This window comes from Canis aureus, chromosome 22 (genome assembly GCF_053574225.1).
Source record: "Canis aureus isolate CA01 chromosome 22, VMU_Caureus_v.1.0, whole genome shotgun sequence".
Lineage (NCBI taxonomy): Eukaryota > Metazoa > Chordata > Mammalia > Carnivora > Canidae > Canis > Canis aureus.
In genome coordinates this window covers 19,685,774-19,708,457 of record NC_135632.1, presented here as the reverse complement: position 1 = coordinate 19,708,457, position 22,684 = coordinate 19,685,774, and the positions used below count along the sequence as shown (strand labels likewise).

The 22,684-nt window shown below is 34.5% G+C and overlaps 1 protein-coding gene across 8 annotated transcripts in view; it reads right to left on the bottom strand.

Annotated features, from left to right (window-relative positions):
* STAG1 (STAG1 cohesin complex component) overlaps positions 1-22,684 on the bottom strand; it is a 395,351-nt gene that overhangs the window by 147,306 nt on the left and 225,361 nt on the right. For all 8 annotated transcript variants that reach the window (XM_077865024.1, XM_077865025.1, XM_077865026.1 and 5 more), the window contains 2 exons: positions 10,126-10,277; positions 8,236-8,309 (listed from right to left, as the gene is read on the bottom strand). In XM_077865024.1, coding sequence (XP_077721150.1) covers positions 8,236-8,309; positions 10,126-10,277 — 226 coding nt within the window. The remainder of the gene's footprint in view (positions 1-8,235; positions 8,310-10,125; positions 10,278-22,684) is intronic.

Below are 22,684 nucleotides of genomic sequence, written 5' to 3'. Positions count from 1 at the left end.
TGGGAGATTTCTGATTACTGATTCAATTTCTTTGCTGATTATGGATCTGTTCAAATTTTCTATTTCTTCCTTTTTCAGTTTTGGTAGTTTGTACGTTTCTAGCAATTTGTCCACTTCTTTCAGATTGCCCATTGTGTTGGTATATAATTTTTCATAATGTTCTCTTATGATTTATTTGTATTTCTGTGATGTTGGTTGTGATCTTTTCTCTTTCATTCATGATTTTACTTGGATCCATTGTCTTTTCTTTTTTAGTTAGTCTGGCTAGGGGTTTATCAATTTTATTAATTCTTTGAAGAATCAGTTCTTAGTTTCATTGATCTGTTCTACTGCATTTTTTGTTTCTATATCATTTATTTCTGTTCTCATCTTTATTATTTCCCTACTTCTGCAGGCTTTAGGCTTTATTTACTGTTCCTCTTTTAGATTATATATTTGAGACTTTTCTTGCTTTTTGATGTAAGTCTCTATTACAATACACTTCCCTCTTATGATTGCCTTTGCTGTATCCCAAAGGTTTTGGACTGTTGCCCAAATACTTTTTAAAATTTCTTCTTTAATTTCCTGGCTAATCCATTCATCCTTTAGTAGTATGCTCTTTAACCTCCATGTGTCGTGGTCTTTGCAAATTTCTTCTAGTGGTTAACTTCAAGTTTCATAGTGTTTGGTGTGAAAATATGCATAGAATGATCTTGATGAGGGCTGATTTGTGATCCAGTATGTGATCTATTCTGGAGAATGTTCAATATGCATTTGAAAACAATGTGATCTGCTGTTCTAGGATGAATTGTTCTGAAAAATATCTGTTAAGTCCACCTGGTCCAGTGTGGCATTCAAAGCCCTTGTTTCCTTGTTGACTTTTTTCCTCTGCTGCTTTTAGGATCCCTTCTTTGTGTGTTTTCTGAATTTGGCTATGATACGCTTAGGTGAGGGCCAGCTTTTGTTGAATTTAATGGGGGTTCTCTGTGCTTCTTGGATTTTGATGTCTGTGTCCTTCCTCAGATTATGGAAAGTTTTCAGCTGTAATTTGCTCAAATAAACCTTCTGCCCCTTTTGCTCTTTCTTCAGCTTCTGGGAGTTGGAATGTTATTACGTTTTAAGAAGTTGCTAAGTTCCGTAAGTCTACCTTTGTGATCCAATACCTTTCTTTCCCTCTTCATTTCGGCTTCATTATTTCTCATAATTTTATCTTCCATGTCACTCATTCATTCATCTGCTTCATCCATCCCCATTGTTATGATATCCATTTGGATTGGTGTCTCAATTATAGCATTTTTAATTTGGGCCTGACTAGATTTTTGTTCTTTTATCGCTGCAGTAAAGGATTCCCTAGTGTCTTCTATACTTTTTTCCTAGCCAGTTAGTATTCTTATAATTGTTTTAAACTCTAGTTCAGATATCTTACTTGTATCTGTATCGATTAAGTTCCTAGCAATTATTTCTACTTCCTGTTCTTTTTTTGGGGGGTGAATTCTCCATCTTGTCATTTTGTCCAGAAAAAAAAAAAAAAAAAAAAGGAAAAAAGAAAAAAGAGCTAGATCCTCAGTGTGTTTTGGTCTGCTTGTTAAAGGAAGCTAGATCCAAAAGATAAAATTAAAAATATATGTATTAATAGGGCAGCCCTGGTGGCTCAGTGGTTTAGTGCTGCCTACAGCCTAAGGTGTGATCCTAGAGACCCAGGATCGAGTCCCACGTTGGGTTCCCTGCATGGAGCCTGCTTCTCCCTCTGCCTGTGTCTCTGTCTCTCTCTCTCTCTGTCTCCCATGAATAAATAAATAAAAATCTTTAAAAATAAAAAATAAAAAAATAAAAATATATGTATTAATAAAAATAAAATAAAAAATTAAATTAAGAAAATCATTAAAAGTCAATCTTTCAATCATTTTGAGTCTATTTTTGTGTATGGTGTAAGTGGTCCGGTTTCACTCTTCTGCATGCGGCTATCTAATTTTTCCCAAAACTATCTGTTGAAGAGAGTTTTTTCAATTGGATATTCTTTCTGGCTTTGTCGAAAATTAGCTGACCATAGAGTTGAGGGTCCATTTCTGGGTTCTCTATTCTCCATTGATCTATGTACCTGTTTTTGTGCCAGTACCATAGTGTCTTGATGATTACAGCTTTGTAATATAGCCTGAAGTCCAAAATTGTGATGCCCCCAGCTTTGTTTTTCTTCTTCAACAGTTCTTTGGCTATCTGGGATCTTTTCTAGTTCTATACAAATTTTAGGATTATTTGTTCCAGCTCTATGAAAAAAAGTTGATGGTCTTTTGATAGGGATTGCAGTAAATGTACAGGTTCTTCTACATAGCATAGATATTTTAACAATATTTATTCTTTTCATCCATAAGCATGGGACTTTTCCCATTTCTTTTTGTCTTCCTCAATTTCTTTCATGAGTGTTCTATATAAACCAAAAGACAACCCATAGAATGGGAGAAGATATTTGCAAATGATATATCAGATAAAGGGCTAGTATCCAAAATCTATAAAGAACTTATCAAACTCAACACCAAAAGAACAAATAATCTAGTCAAAAAATGGACAGAAGATATGAACAGACATTTCTCCTTATACAAATGGCCAACAGACATGCAAAAAAATGCTCCACATCACTTGGCATCAGAGAAATACAAATCAAAATCACAATGAGATACCACTTCACATCAAAATGAACAGTTCAGGAAACAACAGATGTTGGCGACTATGTGGAGAAAGGGGAACCTGTTCACACTGTTGGTGGGAATGCAAGCTGGTGCAGTCACTGTGGAAAACAGTATAGAGGTTCCTCAAAAAGTTGAAAATACAGCTACCTTATTACCCTGCAATTGTAACACTACAGATTTACCCCAAAGACACAAATGTAGTGATCCAAAGGGGCACTTGCACTCCAATGTTTAAGCAGTGATATTTATAATAATCAAACTATGGAAAGAGTCTAGATAACCACCAACAGATGAATGGATTAAGAAGATGTAGTATATATACATAATGGAATACTACTCAACCAACAAAAAGAATGAAATCTTGCCATTTCCAACAGCAGGGATGGAACCAGAGGGGATTATGCTAAGCGAAATAAGTCAAAGAGAGACGATCATTATATAATCTCACTCATGTGGAATTTAACAAAACAGAGGATTGTAGGAGAAAGAAGGAAAAATAAGATGAAATCATAGAATGAGACAAATCGTAAGAGAATCATGGGAAACAAACTGAGAGTTGCTGGGTGTAAGGGGCTGCAGAGAGCAGGTAACTGGGGGTAATGGACATTAAGGAGGGCATGTGATGTAATGAGGACCAGGTATTATAAAAGGCTGATGAATCACTGAACTCTATCTTTGCAACTAATAATACACTATATGCTAATTGATTTTAAATTTAAACAAACTTAAAAAGGGAAAAACAATAGAAAAAAATTTAAATAAAAATGTAATGGAAGCTACAGCCAATTTCCCCCAGAGCTGAAACTTTCTAGCCCTCTATGATGAGTAGACTTGGTGTGGGCAGGGGTTGTGCTGGTCTTGGGGAGGGGCCTGCTACTCTGATTCTCAGGGGGACCTAACCTAGTAGAGATGCACCTATAGGACACAGGGGACTGCGCTTGGTTTAAGAGGCTCAGGCCTCCCCGGGGTGGCAGTTTTTTTCATTGAAGTAGATCAGTGCTGATGGGTGTGGGGTGCAACTGGGTTCACCCTGCTCTCTTGTTTCAAGAGTAGGGAGCTCATGCCCACCACTCCTCAGTAACTCCTTACAGATGAGCAAAAAATCACCCCTGCTGTGTCCTCAGCTCTGTGAGACCCCTGCCTTCACCCTGTCTATGTCCGAGCTCTCTGCCTGCCAGGTGGCATCACGTTCCTGGATTTTACCTCAGGCGGGGCTGTTTTGAAACTCCAAACTTCAGAGACCACCTCCCCACCCCAGGCAGGAACCTGTGCTGATCCTCTGAGGGAGGGTGTCATTGTGCTATGGCCAGCTCTGGCTTGTCCCAGAAAATATCACGCAACCACGCAACAGTTAGGAGTCTACGGTAAATCGGAGCACAAAGCCAGAGCTAAGGTTTGCTGCTCTCACCTGCCATCTTTGTTCCTTTGCTGGGGAAGGTGGCAGCTCATTGGTACCTGCTAGGTCTTTTGCCCCTGAAGAGGGTGATCACCTGTACCAAATGCACTTCAAGTAGGAAAACTTTCTCCCCCCGTGAACCACAGATCCCGAGACCATGCTGCCTGCTCCTCCTGGGTTTCTGGACTCCTTCCTCACAGAGAACCACTAAGGCAGATGACAGCCTCCTAAAATTTCAGATTTTACACTCCACTGCTTTTTATACCTTCCAGTAGTCTCCATAAGCAGGGCTCCCTTTCCTCTGTAGCACCTGTAGTTCTTATCTCCCCCAAATCAACCTTCCATAGCTCCTACCTTCTACAATTCTACTTGTAAGACTTTTAGTTCTGTTCTCTCAGTCCTCAGATTGACTTCTTGGGTGTTCATAATGATTTGGTATTTGTCTAGCTGCATTCAAGGGAGGAGGCAAGCTTAAGGTCTCCATACTCCTCCAGCATCTTAACTCTTCCTCCTCAAATCTCAATTTTTAAGAAACGTAAATACAACTGATACAAGACATGTGAAACCACCAATATTATAACCAACCTTATGCTAATACTTGTGGAATATAATTCAGTAACTTAGATCAATGTATCATTTTCATGTAAGATATAAAATGAACAGACTTGTATCTATTAAAGAAATTTAATTTGCACTTAAAAATATCTTATAAAGAAAATTCTAGGTCTCAATAGAATACCTATCTATCTGAAGAAAAATAGTAATGATACTATTAAACTCTTACAGAAAATTAAAAAGGAGAGACTATATTACAATCCATTCAACAAAGCCAGCATTACCATGGTACCAAAAGCAGTGAGAGCCATTCAATAAAATAAAGAGATTTATCTCTCTTGAACACAGAACCAAAATTCTTAGGAAAATTCAGGAAATGATATGTAACATTATATAGAAAGAATAATATATCATGACTATGAGGGTTTTATCCCAAGAATTTAAGGCTAATATCTGAATGTCAACCAATTTAATTCATATTAACAGTCTTCCAAAGAAGAAAAACTGCATTTACTGATCTCAACAGATATAGAAAAGCATTTGACAAAATCTAAGATCCAATTCTAATAAAATGTCTTAGAAAACTAAGAAAAGAAGGGAAATTTCCTCAACTTGATAAAGGGCATCTATGAAAACCTTACAATTTAACAGTCTTAATGATGAAAGACAAATTTTGCTTAGTGAAAAAAGTCAGATGAAAAAATAACAAAAACAGCATATACTTTACAATTCCAAATTTATGAAATCCTTAAAAATGAAAACAAATCAGCAAATTAATAGCTGCTTGAGTATGGGGGTGGGGCTGACTGGCGGAAAGCAAGATAGGGAAGAATTACAAAATGGCAAGAGAAAACTTTTGCCATTTATCTCCACCCCTTGCTTTAGATGCCAGTCGCAAGACCTAGGCTTTTTATTACCTGTGCTTCTGACCCACAGGCTACAGATAGGAGGTTCCAATCACCTCCTCCTCCCTTAGGTTCTTTTTAAAAATATATATATACTTCTTTATTTAAAAAGAGCGCGGAAAGGAGAGAAAATCACATGTAGATTCTGTGCTCAGCACAAAGTCTGACACCACGAGATTACAACCTGAGCCAAAACCAAGAGTCAGAAGCTTAATGACTATGTTACGCAAGTGCCCCCTCCTTAGCTTCTTTTAATATGCTAGAGTGGCTCAAAGAACTCAGGGAAACAAATACTTGCATTTACCAATTCATTAAAGGATATGATAAAGGATTTGAATCAACAGCCATATAAAGAGATACAAAGATAAGAGATGGGATAAAGGAAAAAATTTTTTCACGCCCTCTATAGGTGTGCTACTCTCCTTGCATCTCCATGTGTTCAATAACCCAGAAGCTCTCTGAAACTATTCTTTTTAGTTTTTTATGGAAGCTTTACTGCATATTTATGATTAACCAAGTCACTGCCATCAGCTGATTCAACCTCCAGCCCCTCCACCCCTGCCAACTTCCCAGAAGTTGGGGGGTAGGACTGAAAGTTCCAAATGACCAAATATATATTTCTTATAAATCATTATTATATGACTGCATGACAGGTATATGGAGGTTCTTAATTTTTTATAAATTAATTTTTTAGGGTGATTATCTGAGTGGCTCAGATGGTTAAGCATCTGCCTTCATCTCCGGTCATGATCTCAGGGTCCTGGGATAGAGCTGGTGTTAGGTTCCCTGCTCAGTGGGGAATCGACTTCTCCCTCTCCCTTTTGCCCCTCCCCCTGCTTGTGTGAGCTCATTCTTTTTCAAATACATAAAATCTTTTTAAAAAATTAATTTTTCAATAATTCATTTCAAAAATATGTATTTATGTAAAAAGAAGATATGAAACTTCAAACAATTCATACTTGAAGTAAAAGTCTTGGACCCCCCCCCCCTTTTTTTTAGGTGAAATAAAGAATTTTTCACATAAAAAATAAAACAGGTTGAAGTAAAATGTTGTAAAATGAAGTAAAATGTAACAGACAGAAACTCAGGAATGAGGAGAGCTGTATATGGTACATTTGTGAGTAAATATAAGCAGTTTTATTCACTTATTTTGAGGTTTCCTAAAAAGATAAGTGGCTTTATTTTTTTATTGGTTGACCTAGTTCCCCAAATCCCAAACTTCTTGAACTTTAGGATTTGTGTGTGTGTGTGTGTGTGTGTGTGTGTGTAGTGGTTGTGTAGTATGTGTAGTCTGTATCCCTATCAGGTTGCATAGTGTCTCTCACTGTCTTTTTTTAATCAGCTCTTAAACAGATTTTTCCTGTGCAATTTTATCATTCAGGTTCTAATAGTTCCATTACCCATGAAGGAAGTTAAGTTCAAGTTTATTAAATTTGCCTAAATTTCCTAATAATATAAAAGGCACAATTTACTAGATAACAGTGAACTATTTTCTGGGTTGTTCAGTAGGGCACCGTATTTTTTTCCTTTTTTCTTTTTGACCTCCTTCACTCATTTTTCCTATCTATTCTGCTCTGGGAATCACCAATCCGTTCTCTGCATCTATGAGCTTGGTTTTGTTTTGTTTTTTAAGATTCCACATATATCAGCACAATACTTGTCTTTCTCTGGCTTATTTCACTTAGTATAATGCTCTTGAGGTCCATTTATATTATTACAAATGGTAAGGTTTCAGGATTTTTTAATGGCTGAATAATATTCCATTGTATATATACTACAATTTCTTTATCTATTCATCCATCTACAGGTTGTTTTTATATTTTGGCTATAGTAAGGCTGCAATGAGCATGGGGGTGCATATATCTTTTTGAGTCAGTGTTTTTCTTTGAAAACCAAAAAGATCAAAAGTTATTTTTATATTTTGAATTAATTGAATTCAAATTCAAATTAATTGAAATAACTGAATTGAACAAAATGTTTAAGTTAAAATGTGAAAGTTACGTTTCTTTTTTTAAAAACGGATTTCCCTGTTTTAACTAACTTTTTCAATTAACTGGTCAATTAAAATCTCAAATTTGTCTAAAAACAGTTCTCTATTATCTATCTACCTTAACACATATCATACCATGCGTAATTAACAGAAGGTAACAAGTATATGTATATAATTAATTCTCCATGAAGTACGCTGTTTAATAATGTAGTTGGTAATTTAAAAGTTCACAGAAAGACAAATTAAACTTGTTTGTTATGGAACATACCAAAAATACTTTGCTTCTACTTTCATGTATATAGCTGAAGGTAAAAAAGTGCTGTTGATTATTTACAGAGGTGCCCTTTTCTGTCAACTTTTCTCTTATCTTCACAGAGGTATTTTTAAAAGATTGTTGATTAATCTGACCATGGAACAAGATAAGTACCACAGGGCAAGAAGTAGGACATTAAAATGTTTTCAAATACCAAGACAGTCACATTTTATTAAAGGCCATGTTAACTTAATGATTATCATATTAATTAATATTCCATCAGTACAAATGCAAGTATACTGAATGTCTCTAACAATATATGTTCTGAATTTTTAAAAATGTGGTAATGGTACAACTTCCTTCACAAGAACAGTATGACATTTATTTAGCCTTTTCATTTTTATAATTATCTAGGTCTACACAGAAGCAATAAATTAAGTTAAAAATCTAAAGTGATTTATAAAATTCCTTACCGGTATCTATGAACAAATATACCCTTAAAAATAGAGTTCATCATATTTTCAATTTCATCCTGGTTTTCCTGCAGCTGAAATAAAAAAAAAATTAATCTTGATTTTATTTGAAATGCACAGTTTCAGTTATTTTTAATTCCCGGTTCTTCTTATTCTTAGTAATTACCAGTTCTTTTTTCTCACTTATTATTCAACAGATGTCTGAAATTACTTACTTCAACAGCTTTACTACACTGATGTTAGAACCTTTGTCTCTCTTTACAAATACACACAGTGACTAACAGGAGTAGTGTTGCTGTGGTCCCAAATACAACCCGCTTTGGAAAGAAGCCCCTATTTCTATACCTCTTCTAACAAAGTCAGGTCCCTGGCTTGTTTTGCCTCTTTTTGTAACAGATCATCCTTGATTGTAACATTTGCCACAGTAAAAGAAAATATTCTATCTAAAATATCCAAACGTTACTCTCATCTGTTTAGCTCATAAATGAGAGTAGGCCAAGTTTCCAATTTAGAAGGTAGACTAGAAGATAGGAAGGACCCTCATTAGTGGTGGAACGCACGGAAAAAAACAAACAATACAGTAATGATGTAAGATTCAGGTAATACTACTGAATAAAGTTTGAGCTTATTCACTGCTCAACAGGAATAAAAGCAATGATATAAAATTACATTCCAAGTGATATTTTTTATAATCTGTTCTGCAGTTAATACTCAGTGAAATATTTGCTTTTATTACATACAAGAATGTGAAAATAAAACTCCTTCTCCTTCAGACTTCTTTCACTATATGCTTTATTTCAGGTTTATGAAAATAAAGTTGGGAATCCTTACACAGTAAAAAATTCAAATTACTGCAACTTATTTTAAGTTTTAAAAATTACTTTTCCTGCATTTATTATATAAGAAATTATAAGAGACATACAGTTTGGTTAGTAGTACTTAGTAATGTACAACTCCAAATTTTACTTTCACAATATTTCAAGTATAGTATTTATTATCATTTTAACTGTGTTCCTTAGAAACTCATATGATGAAGTCCTAATGCCTCAGTACCTCAAATCTTATTTGGAAATACGATTGTGGCAGATGTAATTAGTTAAGATGAGGTCATTCTGGATTAAAGTGGGCCCCAAATCCAATAGGATTGGTTTCTTTATAGAAAGGAGAGAGTTAGAGACAGATACACAAGGAAGTCATAGAAAAAACGGAGTTATCCTCCACTTCTAGCTTATAGAACCATGAGACTATAAATTTCTGTTCTTTTAAGCCACTCAGTTTGCTCTATTTGTAACAGTAGCCCTAACACCCTAATAGACTACAAATGATAACTTAGACATAAGTTTGCTGCTTCCTGTTGCCTGTACAACCCATTATTCATTGATAATTTACTTACAGCAATATATTATTCTTTTTCCAAGTTAAAATACAGACTAATACTGTACATTTAAAATTTTATTTCCTAATGGACAGATTAAAAATGTTATCTACTAAAAAGCCAGTTTAAAACACTTTCAGCATATATATGAAAATCTCAGTGTAAAACTGGGACCAATTTTATTCACAGAAATACTTTATTTATCACCTAGTACGAAGTCTTTGGCTTCCTTCTGGAAATGTGGCTTTGCTGGCCCCCAGCTCTGATCTTAGTATTTATTATGCTTTATGAACTCACAGCTTGATAATCCTTCTGAGTTACCTACCCTCCAGATTACCTTCTTTCAAAAGTAGGATTGTTTTAGGATTTTCTTCTGTCATCAGACAGCATTTAGATAATAACTGGCTGACCATTCCAGGTTAATTTGAAAAGTCTGAGATCACATAATCTAACTTAAATAAATTTAAAAAATGCACATATGCCTTTTTACAGATAGTATGAAACATGAAACTTACCTCTTTGCGTTTCTGAAGAAGTAGCTCCAACCTTTCATTGGCTCTCTTCCCAATCATTTTATTTCTTTCAGCTTCATACTGTCTTTGTGTATTATCTTGATGAATACTGAGGTTTAAGGCAACATTCACCAATGCAGTCATGAGCTTCATGGCTATGAAATTAAGGAAGATGATGGTATTCACCTATTAATCAGATCTTTATCCATAAGATTACAAATTTATAATGGAAATGGATGAAGGAAAGAAACGACTCAGTTTCTATGTTTTATAACTCAGTCATAAATTAAAAAATGAAACTTATTTTACAGAAATAAAGTCATCATCTTAAGCTGTTTTTCTGTGCCTCAGTGTCTCTATAGTGTCTTCATTAATATTTCCCATTTAAAAACAGCCTCAAAAATAAAATAAAATAAAATAAAATAAAATAAATAAAATAAAAAAACAGTGTCATCCTAATTATCAGTAAGAAAGATTTAACAACTCCTCTTCCCCACCATCAAATATGCATACTTTAGTAAGGGTGTACTAATCATGTCTATTAGAACTCTCTTCTGACCACGAATTCTGTGTATACACAATCGTTTTTTCAATACCTTTATTTAGACACTTCAAAGATGCCTTAGATGTTTACGATCAATTCATGATCTTTACTCAGAAAGATGGGTTTTCTGCTTGCTGTTCCTCACCTCTGTGAATATAGCATAACCTTCAAACCCTGAAATACATATTCTATCAAACTCATTAATTAAAAATTTATCCTGTGAATTTGATTGACCTATTTTCCCCACACTGTTAATGTACTTTTATTTTTAAATTTAAATTCAATTAATTAACATATAATGTATTATTGGTTTCAGAGGTAGAGGTCAGTGACTCTCAGTCCTATATAATATATATATACTCTCAGTGCTCATTACATCATGTGCTCTCAATGTTCACTTGTATTCGCAAATCTTTAAACACTTTCAAACTTCTATTTCAAGTCATCTGAGAAACAGGTATGACACAAACCTTAAACTTTTCTCTATTCATATTTATTTTCATTATTGAAATGATGATAGTGTAGAAAATATCGGAAAGGAATAAGAGAGTTTGTGCAGGTAAAGTAACTTCCCTTTTTGTTTCTTCTAGGTTATTTATTTATCTGCAAATATGAATGAATGTACAGTTATAAAAAAATGAACCAGTGTTTTAGAATACTGATCTGATTATCTGCAAACATACCCATCACTATATATATAAGCATGCATTTCTCTTAAAACTTCACTATTTCCCTTTAATTACACATAAATATACATGTTATCTGTATCTATTACCTACACATAAACACAATTGTTAACCTGAAACTATCTGTATTTTTGCCAATTCCATATTAATAATGACTGCTGCCCTTCAGCTATAATAGAAGATATAAGCAAATGTATTTAAGTTAGTGACCACTTAGAAATACATTTAATTAAAGTATTTCTTAATATACAGTGTCTCAAATAGTAAACAAGAAATATTCTTGCTTCAAAATACAGTCTACTGATTTTACAATATTTCACACATTGTCAACAGGATATCTGATGATACTATGAAAGTTAAAACCACTTTTTAAACTAATCTGTATGAAAAAGAGAATAGCTCAAAGACAAGAGGGATCTGGGCCATTCACACTACCCAAGTCAGAGATAATAATGTGACAGAGTTTGCCCTGAGGATACAAAATCATACCAATGAAGAAAAAAAAAAATCATACCAATGGAGCTTAATTCAGTAAATACTTCTAGATCCCCAAAACAAAATGACTTGTAGATGAAGGAGTCAGAAAGCATTAAAATTAACACGAACCCTAGCTGGGATTCACTAGAGGAAACCAAGACACAGAATTCTTCAATTTAAAGACTTTTGCTTTTGGTGTGTCTTGATGAACTCAGTAGGTAAGCATCTGCCTTGGCACAGGTCATGATCTAGAAGTCCTGGGATCAAGCCCTGCATTGGGCTTCCTGCTCAGCAGGAAGTCTGCTTCTCCCTCTCTCTTTGCTCTTCCCCCCAACTTGTGTGTGCGTGTGCACGTGCGCGCGCTCTCTCTTAAATAAATAAATTTTTTTTTTTTAAAAAAAAAGGACTTTTGCTTTTAGCTATTTATCTCCTTGTAATCCCAGATCCCAAACTCCCAATTGCCATTGTGTGTAATGACCCTCCTCCCATCCTAGATACAAATCAACATACTAAAGCAAATAAAAATGCAAAATGATCAATAAATTTTCACAGAAGTATTAGGATAGAACACTATTTACTGAGATAAAATGCTTATTGATCTGTAAAACTTAAGCTTTGGAAATTTTCATTTCACATACCAACATACTAGCAAATAAATAGCTACTGAAGAAAAGACTTCTAATTTAATGACACAGACATCACATGGGGATTGTGATATCTGACTGAGTCCAGTGAAAAAGACTCCTTCCTGCACGGAGGGAACACTAATTAAATTTTACTGGTATTTCTAAAGGAACTATTTTATAAATTAATAATCCTACAGGAATTCAGCCTGGATTCTGTGACACCGGCTTTGAAATAGTCTCTACTTGTTTACCAAAGAGAAAAAATACTGTTTTAGCCTTTGAATTTTAACTGGTGGCTACAGAATGACAAACTTAAGTGCTGTGCTACTCATAATATGGTCTGGAAATAGGTGCTGACCACAAATACTTTGTTAACAGTTCATTATCAGTGCAAATTTGCAAGTAAGCTTTTAGAAATTTTTATAACAATCTGACAGTGATCTTAAGTCCACGGACTCCAATAATAAAATGATACTAAGAAACATATACTTCATTTTATTCCATTTCACAAAAGTATTAGGTTGTAACAGATTGGTAATTAAAAAACTAGTCTTTTACCACAGAGAGTTCAATAAACACTAATTTAATGCTTCCTTACTCATTTATCAATTCAACATGTACTTAGCACTGTTCCATGAATTAGAAGTACAAAAGTGAATGAGACAAGAGTACCTGCCTCATGATTATTATATTGTAGTGTGGAGCAGACAATAAACAGATACAGAATATACAAATGGAAGAAAGTATGTCAGCTAATGAAAAATCTATAAAGAAAAATACGAGATGATTTTTTTAAAGTATAGTAAAAAAATAATTAGAGTAAAAAGGGTAGTCAGGTAGGAAGCCTCTCTGCAGAGCTCACATATCAACATTGAGGAAATGAGCATATGATTATATGACACAAAAGTGTTCCAGGGAGAGGGAGTAAAAAGTATGAAGGTTATGAGATAAATTGTTATGATGAGTGCACTCATAAAAGAGCAAGGGATTTGGTGTGGCTGAAGCACAAAAACAAGTGAGGGTGTAAGGAAGAAATCAAGAGGCCAGGTTACGAGAGTTCTACTAGGATCTAGTTATGACTCAGGAATTAAATTTAAATGAGGTAAGACCCACTGGAAAATATAGTGTGAGTGGGGAAATAGTCTGATTTACATTTCAAACTGTTGTGTGAACAGATTATAGAAGAGTAAAAGTGGAAAAGAAAAAGGGAGACCAAATAGAAGAACATTGAGAGCTGAAAATATTTTGCCAAAAGTCTGCAATGATGATTCTCAAGTTGTTGGCTTTGAGCAACTCAGTAAAGCAATACTGGCTTAGATTAAAATGGTCTCATTTTGGTAGAGAGATTTTGAAGGTAGAGCTAAAAAAAAACCATGACAGATTATAATGTAGGAAATAAGATAAAAGAAAAAGCAAGGGTAATTAGAAAGCTTTGTGCTTATTAGGTATCTAAGTGGAATAACATTTGGAAGCCATCATCAAAGTCATTGTTATTGGGGCTCCCAGATGGCTCAGTCTGTTAAGCGTCTGCCTTTGGTTCAGTCATGATCCCAGGGTCCTGAGGTCAAGCCTGAGAACAAGTCCCGAGTCTGGCTCCCTGTTAAGGGAGGAGCCTGCTTCTCCCTCTCCCCTCTGCTTGTGCTTGCTATCTTTCTCTCAAATAGAAAAAGTCTTTTAAAAAAAGACATTGTTACTTAGAGCCATAAAACGAGACAGTACATCTGACCAATGAATAAACTATTCAGCCATCAGAAAAAATGAGCCATAATTTATTTGATATTTGTTATATTTGAAGGTATTTGGTTTTTTTCTGTTTTGGGGTGTGTTTTTTTTTTTTTTTTTAGGATTTTTAAATTTATTTATTCATGAGAGACACAGAGAGAGAGAGAGGCAGAGCAGAGACACAGGCAGAGAGAGAAGTAGGCTCCATGCAGGGAGCCTGATGTGGGTCGATCCTGGGACTCCAGGACCACACCCTGGGCAAAAGACAGGCACTAAACCGCTGAGCCATCCAGTGATCCCCAAGATATTTGTTGATGAATACTTCATTATATACTTCACAATTCTATCAAGTATATTCTAATTATTCCTTTTGTACATAGAAGAAAACTGAGCCCCAGATCAGCTAAGAGACTTGCCAGTTACACAGCCAGTAACTGGCAGAGACAGAATTTGATTACAGGCGGTCATGCTCCATAGTCCAAGTTCTTAAGTACTACATCATACTGCTCTCAATGAATATGTATGTGCCATTATATTCATAATCTCTGGAAAAAAATATATGAGACTGGCAACTTTGGTTGCCTTCAAGGAAGAGAATTTGATGGCTGAGAGCCATGGGTGGCTCTATAGTTTATACTATAGAGTTTTTTATTCTGAATAAAAAATGTTTACTATATAGTTTTTTATTCTGAATTTTAAATCATGTGGCTGTATTACCTCTTCCACTGTCATTTTTTGGCAGAAATAGTAAAACTATGGAATTGGTTTTCACTTTATTCAGTAAAGAGTGAGAATAAAAACAAAAGATTAAAGGGCTTAAAACTTGAGTTCTGAGATAATTCAATCTTTACAGTTTAGCTTTCAAAGATCCACTCAGACAGTGTATTCCAGAAAACAAATGAAGATAGTGATTTCAGATGGAAGCAATAACTATGTCTACTGAGAGAGAAAGATGACGTTTGGGAGCTTCCCAGTGATTTGGACAATAAGAGGTAATTGCTGACTGCAACAAAAGCAGAGGCAGTAATATGGCAGAAAAAGAAAACTAATTGGAGTGGGTTTAAAGAGAACAGGAGGAGACTAAGTAAAGATATCAATTGATGATGAACAGAAATAGTTAAAGATTTGCCATAAAGAACAGCAGAGAAATGTGAATGTAGCTAGAAGGAAATGGGGAAACAAGGGAGGATGTAATGGTCAGTCTTACTGTCAAATAATTCAGTTATTTAATCAAACACTAATCCAGGTATTATTGTGAAGGTATTTTGTAAATATGGTTAACATCTATAATCAGTTGGTTTTAAGTAGAGGAAATTACCTTCAATAATGTGGTGGGTTTTCTGTAGTCACTTGAAAACTCTAAGAACAAAATACTGAGGTTTCCTAGAGAAGCAATTTCTGCCTCAGGACTGTTTAACTCCAGCCTGTTTCTAGCCTGCTGTTCTACCCTATAGATCTCAAATTTGCCAGCTCCCATAACTGTGTGAGCAAACTCCTTCAAATAAAACTTCCTCTCCCCAAATATATCTTGGTATATACATACATACATACATACCAAGATATACATATCTTGATACACATACACATCTTGGTATGTATGTATATACCAGTAGGTAAATATATCTCCTATTGGTTCTGTGTCTCTGGAGCGCCTTAATAGAGAATGTTCCTAAAAGATAAGCGTTTAATGCCATATTAGTATAATGATGAGAATTATCTAATAAAAGTGGGGAAACTGAAGTTGGTAGAGAGAAAACATTGAAGAGCAAAGTTCTTGGGGGTGGAAACCAGGGGTCAGATCCACTTCACCAGGGCAAGGATCGACCTTAGAGGTTAACAGTAGTAAGAGAAAACGTAGGGTATATGGGCAAAGCTGCACCTAGGTAAGTAGGTCTAATCCTTGAAGAATTCTGTTGTCTCTATTAAGCAAGCAAAATAATCAGCTAAGTGTGAAAGTAAGAAAATAGGGGATGTTACAGGTTTGAGAAGAAGGTATGAAATAATTCGTAAGTATGAGTATCTACATAGTAGAATACTCTAATAGGATTGCTAGGCAACATTAAAGGCCCACTTAAGAGAAAAATCTAAAACCCAGCCATTATGATTTTTATGTTTTTCTTAACTTTCAGCTGCTCTGGTACAGATATGGAGGATAGGGTTTTCCAAGGAGGTATGATGGAGGGAAAGAAAGGCAAAGATATTGAGGGTGTGAGAAAGGGACATGACTGTAATAAATCTGGATGAAAGGATCTAAGCTAGGGAAGTGGGGGAGGTGAAGATATGAAGGGTGTGAAGAACACCAAAAATATAGCATCAAAAGATTTAAAGTTTCAACAGAAGAAAAACTATACTGGAATTGGCAGCATAAAAGGAAAACACCAGAACAAAAAGAAGTGGTTACTGGCAAATGGGATGGATGAAATTAAGATTGTAGACTCTTTTAATCAACAATTTACATTTACATGTTCCTAAACATAAAAATGAAAACTAAAAGACACCATTTATATATAATGATACCTACTATACTTCTGAAAACTATCACTGTAATGCCTTAGAAGTATGTTTAATAATGGGACAAACTATATTTTTAAAAGAGGGACGATATACTACTCCTTCTTTAGTTTTATAAAGCTATTTTAACAAACAAAAAGGCTTACAACAAACATCTACTTTATAAATGATCAAGGTTTTTTTTAATTTTTAATTTAATTTTTAAGTAAACTTTATGCCCAACTTGGGGCTTAACCTCAAAACTCCAAGATCAAGAGTCACATGTTTTACTGACTGAGCCAGCCAGGTATCCCAAAATGGTAAGAGATTTAACTAATCCCTCTCTCTCTTGAAAATCCAATCAAAAGAACAAAGAGAAAACAAATAGAGAAAAATATCTGTAAATCCAAACCACAATATATTAATATATGTGGATGCAAAGGAGAAGGATGAGCAGAGAGCATACAAATCAAACCCAATGGTCAAAAAAGTAATTACAACTATGTATATCTAAAAGAAAAAAAAAGAAAAGAAAAGAAAAGAAAAGAAAAGAAAAGAAAAGAAAAGAAAAGAAAAGAAAAGAAAAGAAAAATAGGGGCACCTAAGTGGCTCAGTAAGTTAAGCATCTGCCTTTGGCTCAGGTCATGATTCCAGCATCCTGGGACTGAGCCCTGTATTGGGTTCCCTACTCAGTGGGAAGTCTGCTTCTCCCTCCCTCTGCCCTTGTGCACACAATCACACATGCTCTCTCTCCACATAAACAATAAATTCTTTTAAATCATAAACAAATAAATTCTTTATAAAAAAATAACAGAAAGGAAAAAAAATTTTGTTTTTTAGGAAAAATTTTTTTAAAAAAGAAAAATAAAATAACTATTTTGCTCTGCAGAAGCCAGAGCATTCAGGAATTAGAAGTGCAAAGTTCCACAGAAGATGGAGGGAGGTAAGCTCTAAAAATAGTTTTATTTCAAAGTCTGTATAGTAATTTATTAAATCCCAAAATATCTACTTCAACCTCGGGAGTCAAGCAATTTCTCCATCATACACCCATCTTGGAAATCCAGAAAGTTTATTCCCCCAATGAAATGAACCAGAGATTTGGAATCATCAGATACAGAAGAGGGATATATGTGAATTGCAGAGTGCCCTGGATGCTGCTTCACCCTACCCAACTCCCAAATGGTACAGAGCAACTGTACTGAAAGATCCTTCTGCAAAGAAGGTGAACTTCTCCATGGAAAATAATTATCTATAGCAACAGTTTAGGGTCTACAGTGAAAATGTTAGCTGACCACAGGACCGTCCTATAGTGATGCTAACCAAAGAAGACAAAACCACTGTCTGTCTCTGTCAAACACAACACATTCTTTTTCTCTCTCACACATACACACCTTCCTTCTCTGGTCAGTGCCTTTTTCATGTCTTACTCTTAGCAATAGTAGAGTACCAAGAAGCAAATATTTGAGGAAAGTCTCCAACATGAAAGAGAGGGATAAGAGCAGAGAATCAGAAGATAAGAGTAGGGTGCAGAAAAAAACTTCAGAATAATAATTAACATTGTCAAAGAGATAAGAGAATAATTTCCATCAATGAAACAATGTTAAAAAGAAAAGAGATGGAAAATGAGAAACCACAAGAGATTAACAATCCAAGCAATAGATAATGATCAAAGAGTGGTAAGTATAATGTATGGGAAAAAATATATACACACATCAGGGTATATCACCATGATATTTCAGAATACCAGGATAAAGAGAAAATTTAAAAGCTGCCAAAGACAAGAAAAAGTCTCACTATCGAAAATTGAAAAAGCACTGGACTTCTCAACAGAAACACTGGAAGCTAGAGGAAAAATTTTGAAGAAAATTAAAAAGGAGGATAAAATATACTTTTCAGGCATGTAAAGTCTTAAATATTATACTTCCCAAAAAAAACCCTCCTCAAAGCTATCAAATAAATAAATAAATAAATAAATAACCAAAAAGGAGAGAATAAATTAAGGAAGAAAGCAAAAGATGATAGGGACTCCAATAAAAGACAAAGGATCTGAACAATGTAAAAAGTTAAATAACTTAAAAGACATTCAGATTGTGGAAAATGAACCTGCCATATCAGACATGATTATAAAAAATAAAAGCACAGAAAATGCATGCTACAAAATTAATCCTATTATTTGTTTTAAAATAAAACAAAAGTGGGGGTGCCTGGGTGACTCAGTCAGTTAAGTGCCTGACTTCTGCTTGGGTCATGATCTCAGGGTGCTGGGATTGAGCCCCACGTTGGGCTCCCTGCTCAATGGGAGGCCTGCTTCTCCCTGCCGCTCCCTCTGCTGGGTTCTCTCTCCTCTCTCTGTCAAATAAATAAATAAAATCTAATTAAGTAATTAAATTTAATTAAAACAAAGTGGCACCTGGGTGGCTCAGTCAGTTAAGTGTCTGACTTCAGCTCAAGTCATGAACCCAGGGACCTGGAATCAAGGCCCACCATCAGGCTCCTGGAGTCGGCTTCTCCCTCTCCCTCTGCATGCTCATGTGCTCTCTTTTTCTCTCTCTCAAATAAGTAAATAAATCTTAAAAGAAAAGGACTCCTGGTGGCTCAGTGGTTGAGTGTCTGCCTTTGGCTGGAAACATGATCCCAGGGTCCAGGGATCAAGTCCCACATTGGGCTCCTCGTGGGGAGCCTGCTTCCCTCTCTGCCTATGTTTCTACCTCTCTCTCTATGACTCTCATGAATAAATAAAATCTTAAAAGAAAAATAAAACAAAAATCCTCATAAATATGCATATGAGAAAAAAAACTTAAAGGAAATACCACATGTTCTGGGTACAATGATGAGGTGATATAATTATGGCTAGTTTTATTTTTCTATCTTCCTCCTTTTCTGAATACTCTATAATCAGTATAGTAATTTTATATGCACAGAAAATGTTTAAATGTACAATAAGGAAATGTCAATGAAAAATACACAAAAAATTTTCTCAATTTCTCTGCCCTCTTTAAAACTAAACCAAGTAAGCTTTGTCATTCTATGGCAGTTATAATATCAGACAACTACTGAGTGACTTGTATATATTAAATACATAATATGAATTCATTTATGCCTTACATTCCTATGGGATGAGACTATTAGTATAGTAGTATACAGATGAGGAAAGTAAGGCACCGAAGTTTTTTGTCTAAATCACCAAGCTAATGAATAAAAGATATGCCATGTTTGTAAAGTGATTTTAAAATCAAGATTTCTTTACTGGTCCCCAAAAGAAAGCAAATTTTCATACTTTGTAACAGAAAGAAATAAATCTAAGAAAATGAAGGTTCTTTAACTAGAAAACACATTACTAAAATACATAACTAGAAAACACATTATATTTACATATTTGAAAGAAATATTTACAAATTTACATGAATAAATTTAAAGCATTTTAAAGTTTATTGTATTTTATGAATACCGTTATAGATATAGTGGCATTCATGAATTTGGTCAATTATTGGGCATTAATCCCATAAGAACACCCAAAGTCTACAATATACAAATCCTGGAAAACTAGAAAGTATTATCTCTAGAGTAGAGATAAGAAAAACAAAGGTAATAAAGTTTTTTAAAAAAGTAAAAGTACAAAGCAATGAGAAATTAAGTCTTTAGAAGAATAAAATAATGAATCATAAGAAAAAAATATGTAAAAGATTATCCTATAATCTGCTTTTTTAAAAAATTTTTATTTATTTATGATAGTCACACACACACAAAGAGAGGCAGAGACATAGGCAGAGGGAGAAGCAGGCTCCAGGCACCGGGAGCCCGATGTGGGATTCGATCCCGGGTCTCCAGGATCGCGCCCTGGGCCAAAGGCAGGTGCCAAACCGCTGCACCACCCAGGGATCCCTATAATCTGCTTTTTGATGATGCCAAACTGACCTAAATTTTTCAGGTCCTAACCATAGAAACCAAAAATATTCTGTCTAGTCAAGAGATTAATTGAATTAATAAAGAGAATTTGGGACCTACAAGCTAAGTAAAATGAAAAAGCATGCTACTAGTTTTCTCAATAGTTTTTGAAAGATCTAATTTGTTTCTGATTTCCCCACCTGCAATGTCTTTTATTACTAAAACAGAGTAGGTCTTCAATATATTCTGAGTAAAAACATGAATGAAGTGAAACATTGCCAATGCTATTAGCTCTTCTTGTCATTACAGAATAATAGGAGCAGCTTACTAAATGTCAGGCACTGGTCCATGCCCTCCTGATCTCTTTTAAAAAGGTAGCTATCATGATCTTCCTCACTTTGCATGTGAAGAAAATGAGGCCAGGTAGATAAAAGGATTTTATCTTGTCCAAGTTACCCAACTAGTGAAAGACAGCAAGAGATATGGATCCGGACAGTCTGGCACAGAACCCATTTTTTGAACCACTGTATTATACGGTTTCAGCAACTGAAAGCCAAAGAAAAGATGCCTATTTACTGAAGCAAAATGATTTTCAGTCTATGACTGGAGAACAAAGCAATTTCATATACAGTATCTTTCCTCAAACTACATAAGTCTAGAGATTCTGACGTGGTTAAAAATATTAACAATGAATCATATGTCAATATAAAAATCAACTATATGTAAACACAATAATATTAAACAATAAAGAATAAAGAAATGTTTACTCCCTCAAGGGTCTGAGAATGACCTATTGTTAACTACTAGTGAAGCTGGGCCTCTCAGCATACTTAGGCCACTTGACTATTATATGATGATCTTAACTACATTTTCTAATTTTCCCAGAATTCACTTTAGAAAAAATTAGAATCAATTACCATGCTATTATTAACACAAATTTTGTATTCTTAATCTCCCTTTGTTGAAATTAGCATTTTCACCTTAGCAGTGAGTGGTAGTCAATATTAATCTATTTATAACATCATAGAAAATGATATAGGTGAGGAAACAGCAAAAAATTTAAAAAATTAAATCAACATTACTTAACCTGTAAATTGCCATCTACCAAAAATTTAAAATCAACACTCTGTAAAGTATTGGCAAATATTTTTAAAGCAAATGTCTAAAACTAATTTAACTATAGATCTGAAAAAACAGACTCTGAGAGTAGAATCATCTTCATAATACCAAACAATGAAATGATAAAACAGGAGGAATCCTATCTAATTTTGACCTTGGTGGGGAAAGAAAAGAGATTATTTCCTCATGAAAATTTTATCAAACTGGGGAATAAAGAAATTGTGCCCAGTCTCAGATTCTATATTCACCAAAATAATGACAAAATGTTACTTATATAAATTGTATCCACAGTAAATCCAACTGAGGTGCTATTTAGAACAGAAATAAGGGCACTTAATTCTATAAATTAATAGTTAATGAAAACTGTACAGCAATGTGAAGCACTAGGTCAAATGCAAGAATGTTTTAAAATTCCAATTAAGATAACAGAAAAAAAATACGGAAAATATAAAATGTAATAGCTAGCAATCTGTCTCACTTTAATGACAGAAAGAATTCTTAGAAAAGGGGAAACATGGTTTACTTCCAAAGGAAAAATGAGACTACTGTTAACTGTAGAATAAACAGACCTAAACAACTACCGAATGATGAAAATTTTTAATAAAAATATGATAAAAGTATACAATTAAAAACAATGCATAAACACTGATAATAGGGACACATATTAAACTGAATAAGCAAACGAATTATTTGGAAGATCAATTAAAAGTACTACTGATAGGACCACTCTGATGACTCATGAAGCTCTGGAACTCATCGCATCTGTACCCTACAGAACAACTAACCTGATTGTCTCTCTTCTCAGCTAAGATATAAGCAATGTCAAGGAGCATTTTATTCCAAAGCCGATAATCATATCTGGCCATAACTGCCTTGTAACTGTCCATGCACATAGTCTTTGAAGCAGAGGATTAAATGTTCCTGCCCATTTTATCTAGTCCCCAAGACTCGTCCTGCAAAGTGAATAAAAATGATTATCTTTTAATCTACCCCTTGCATACATATCATTAAAA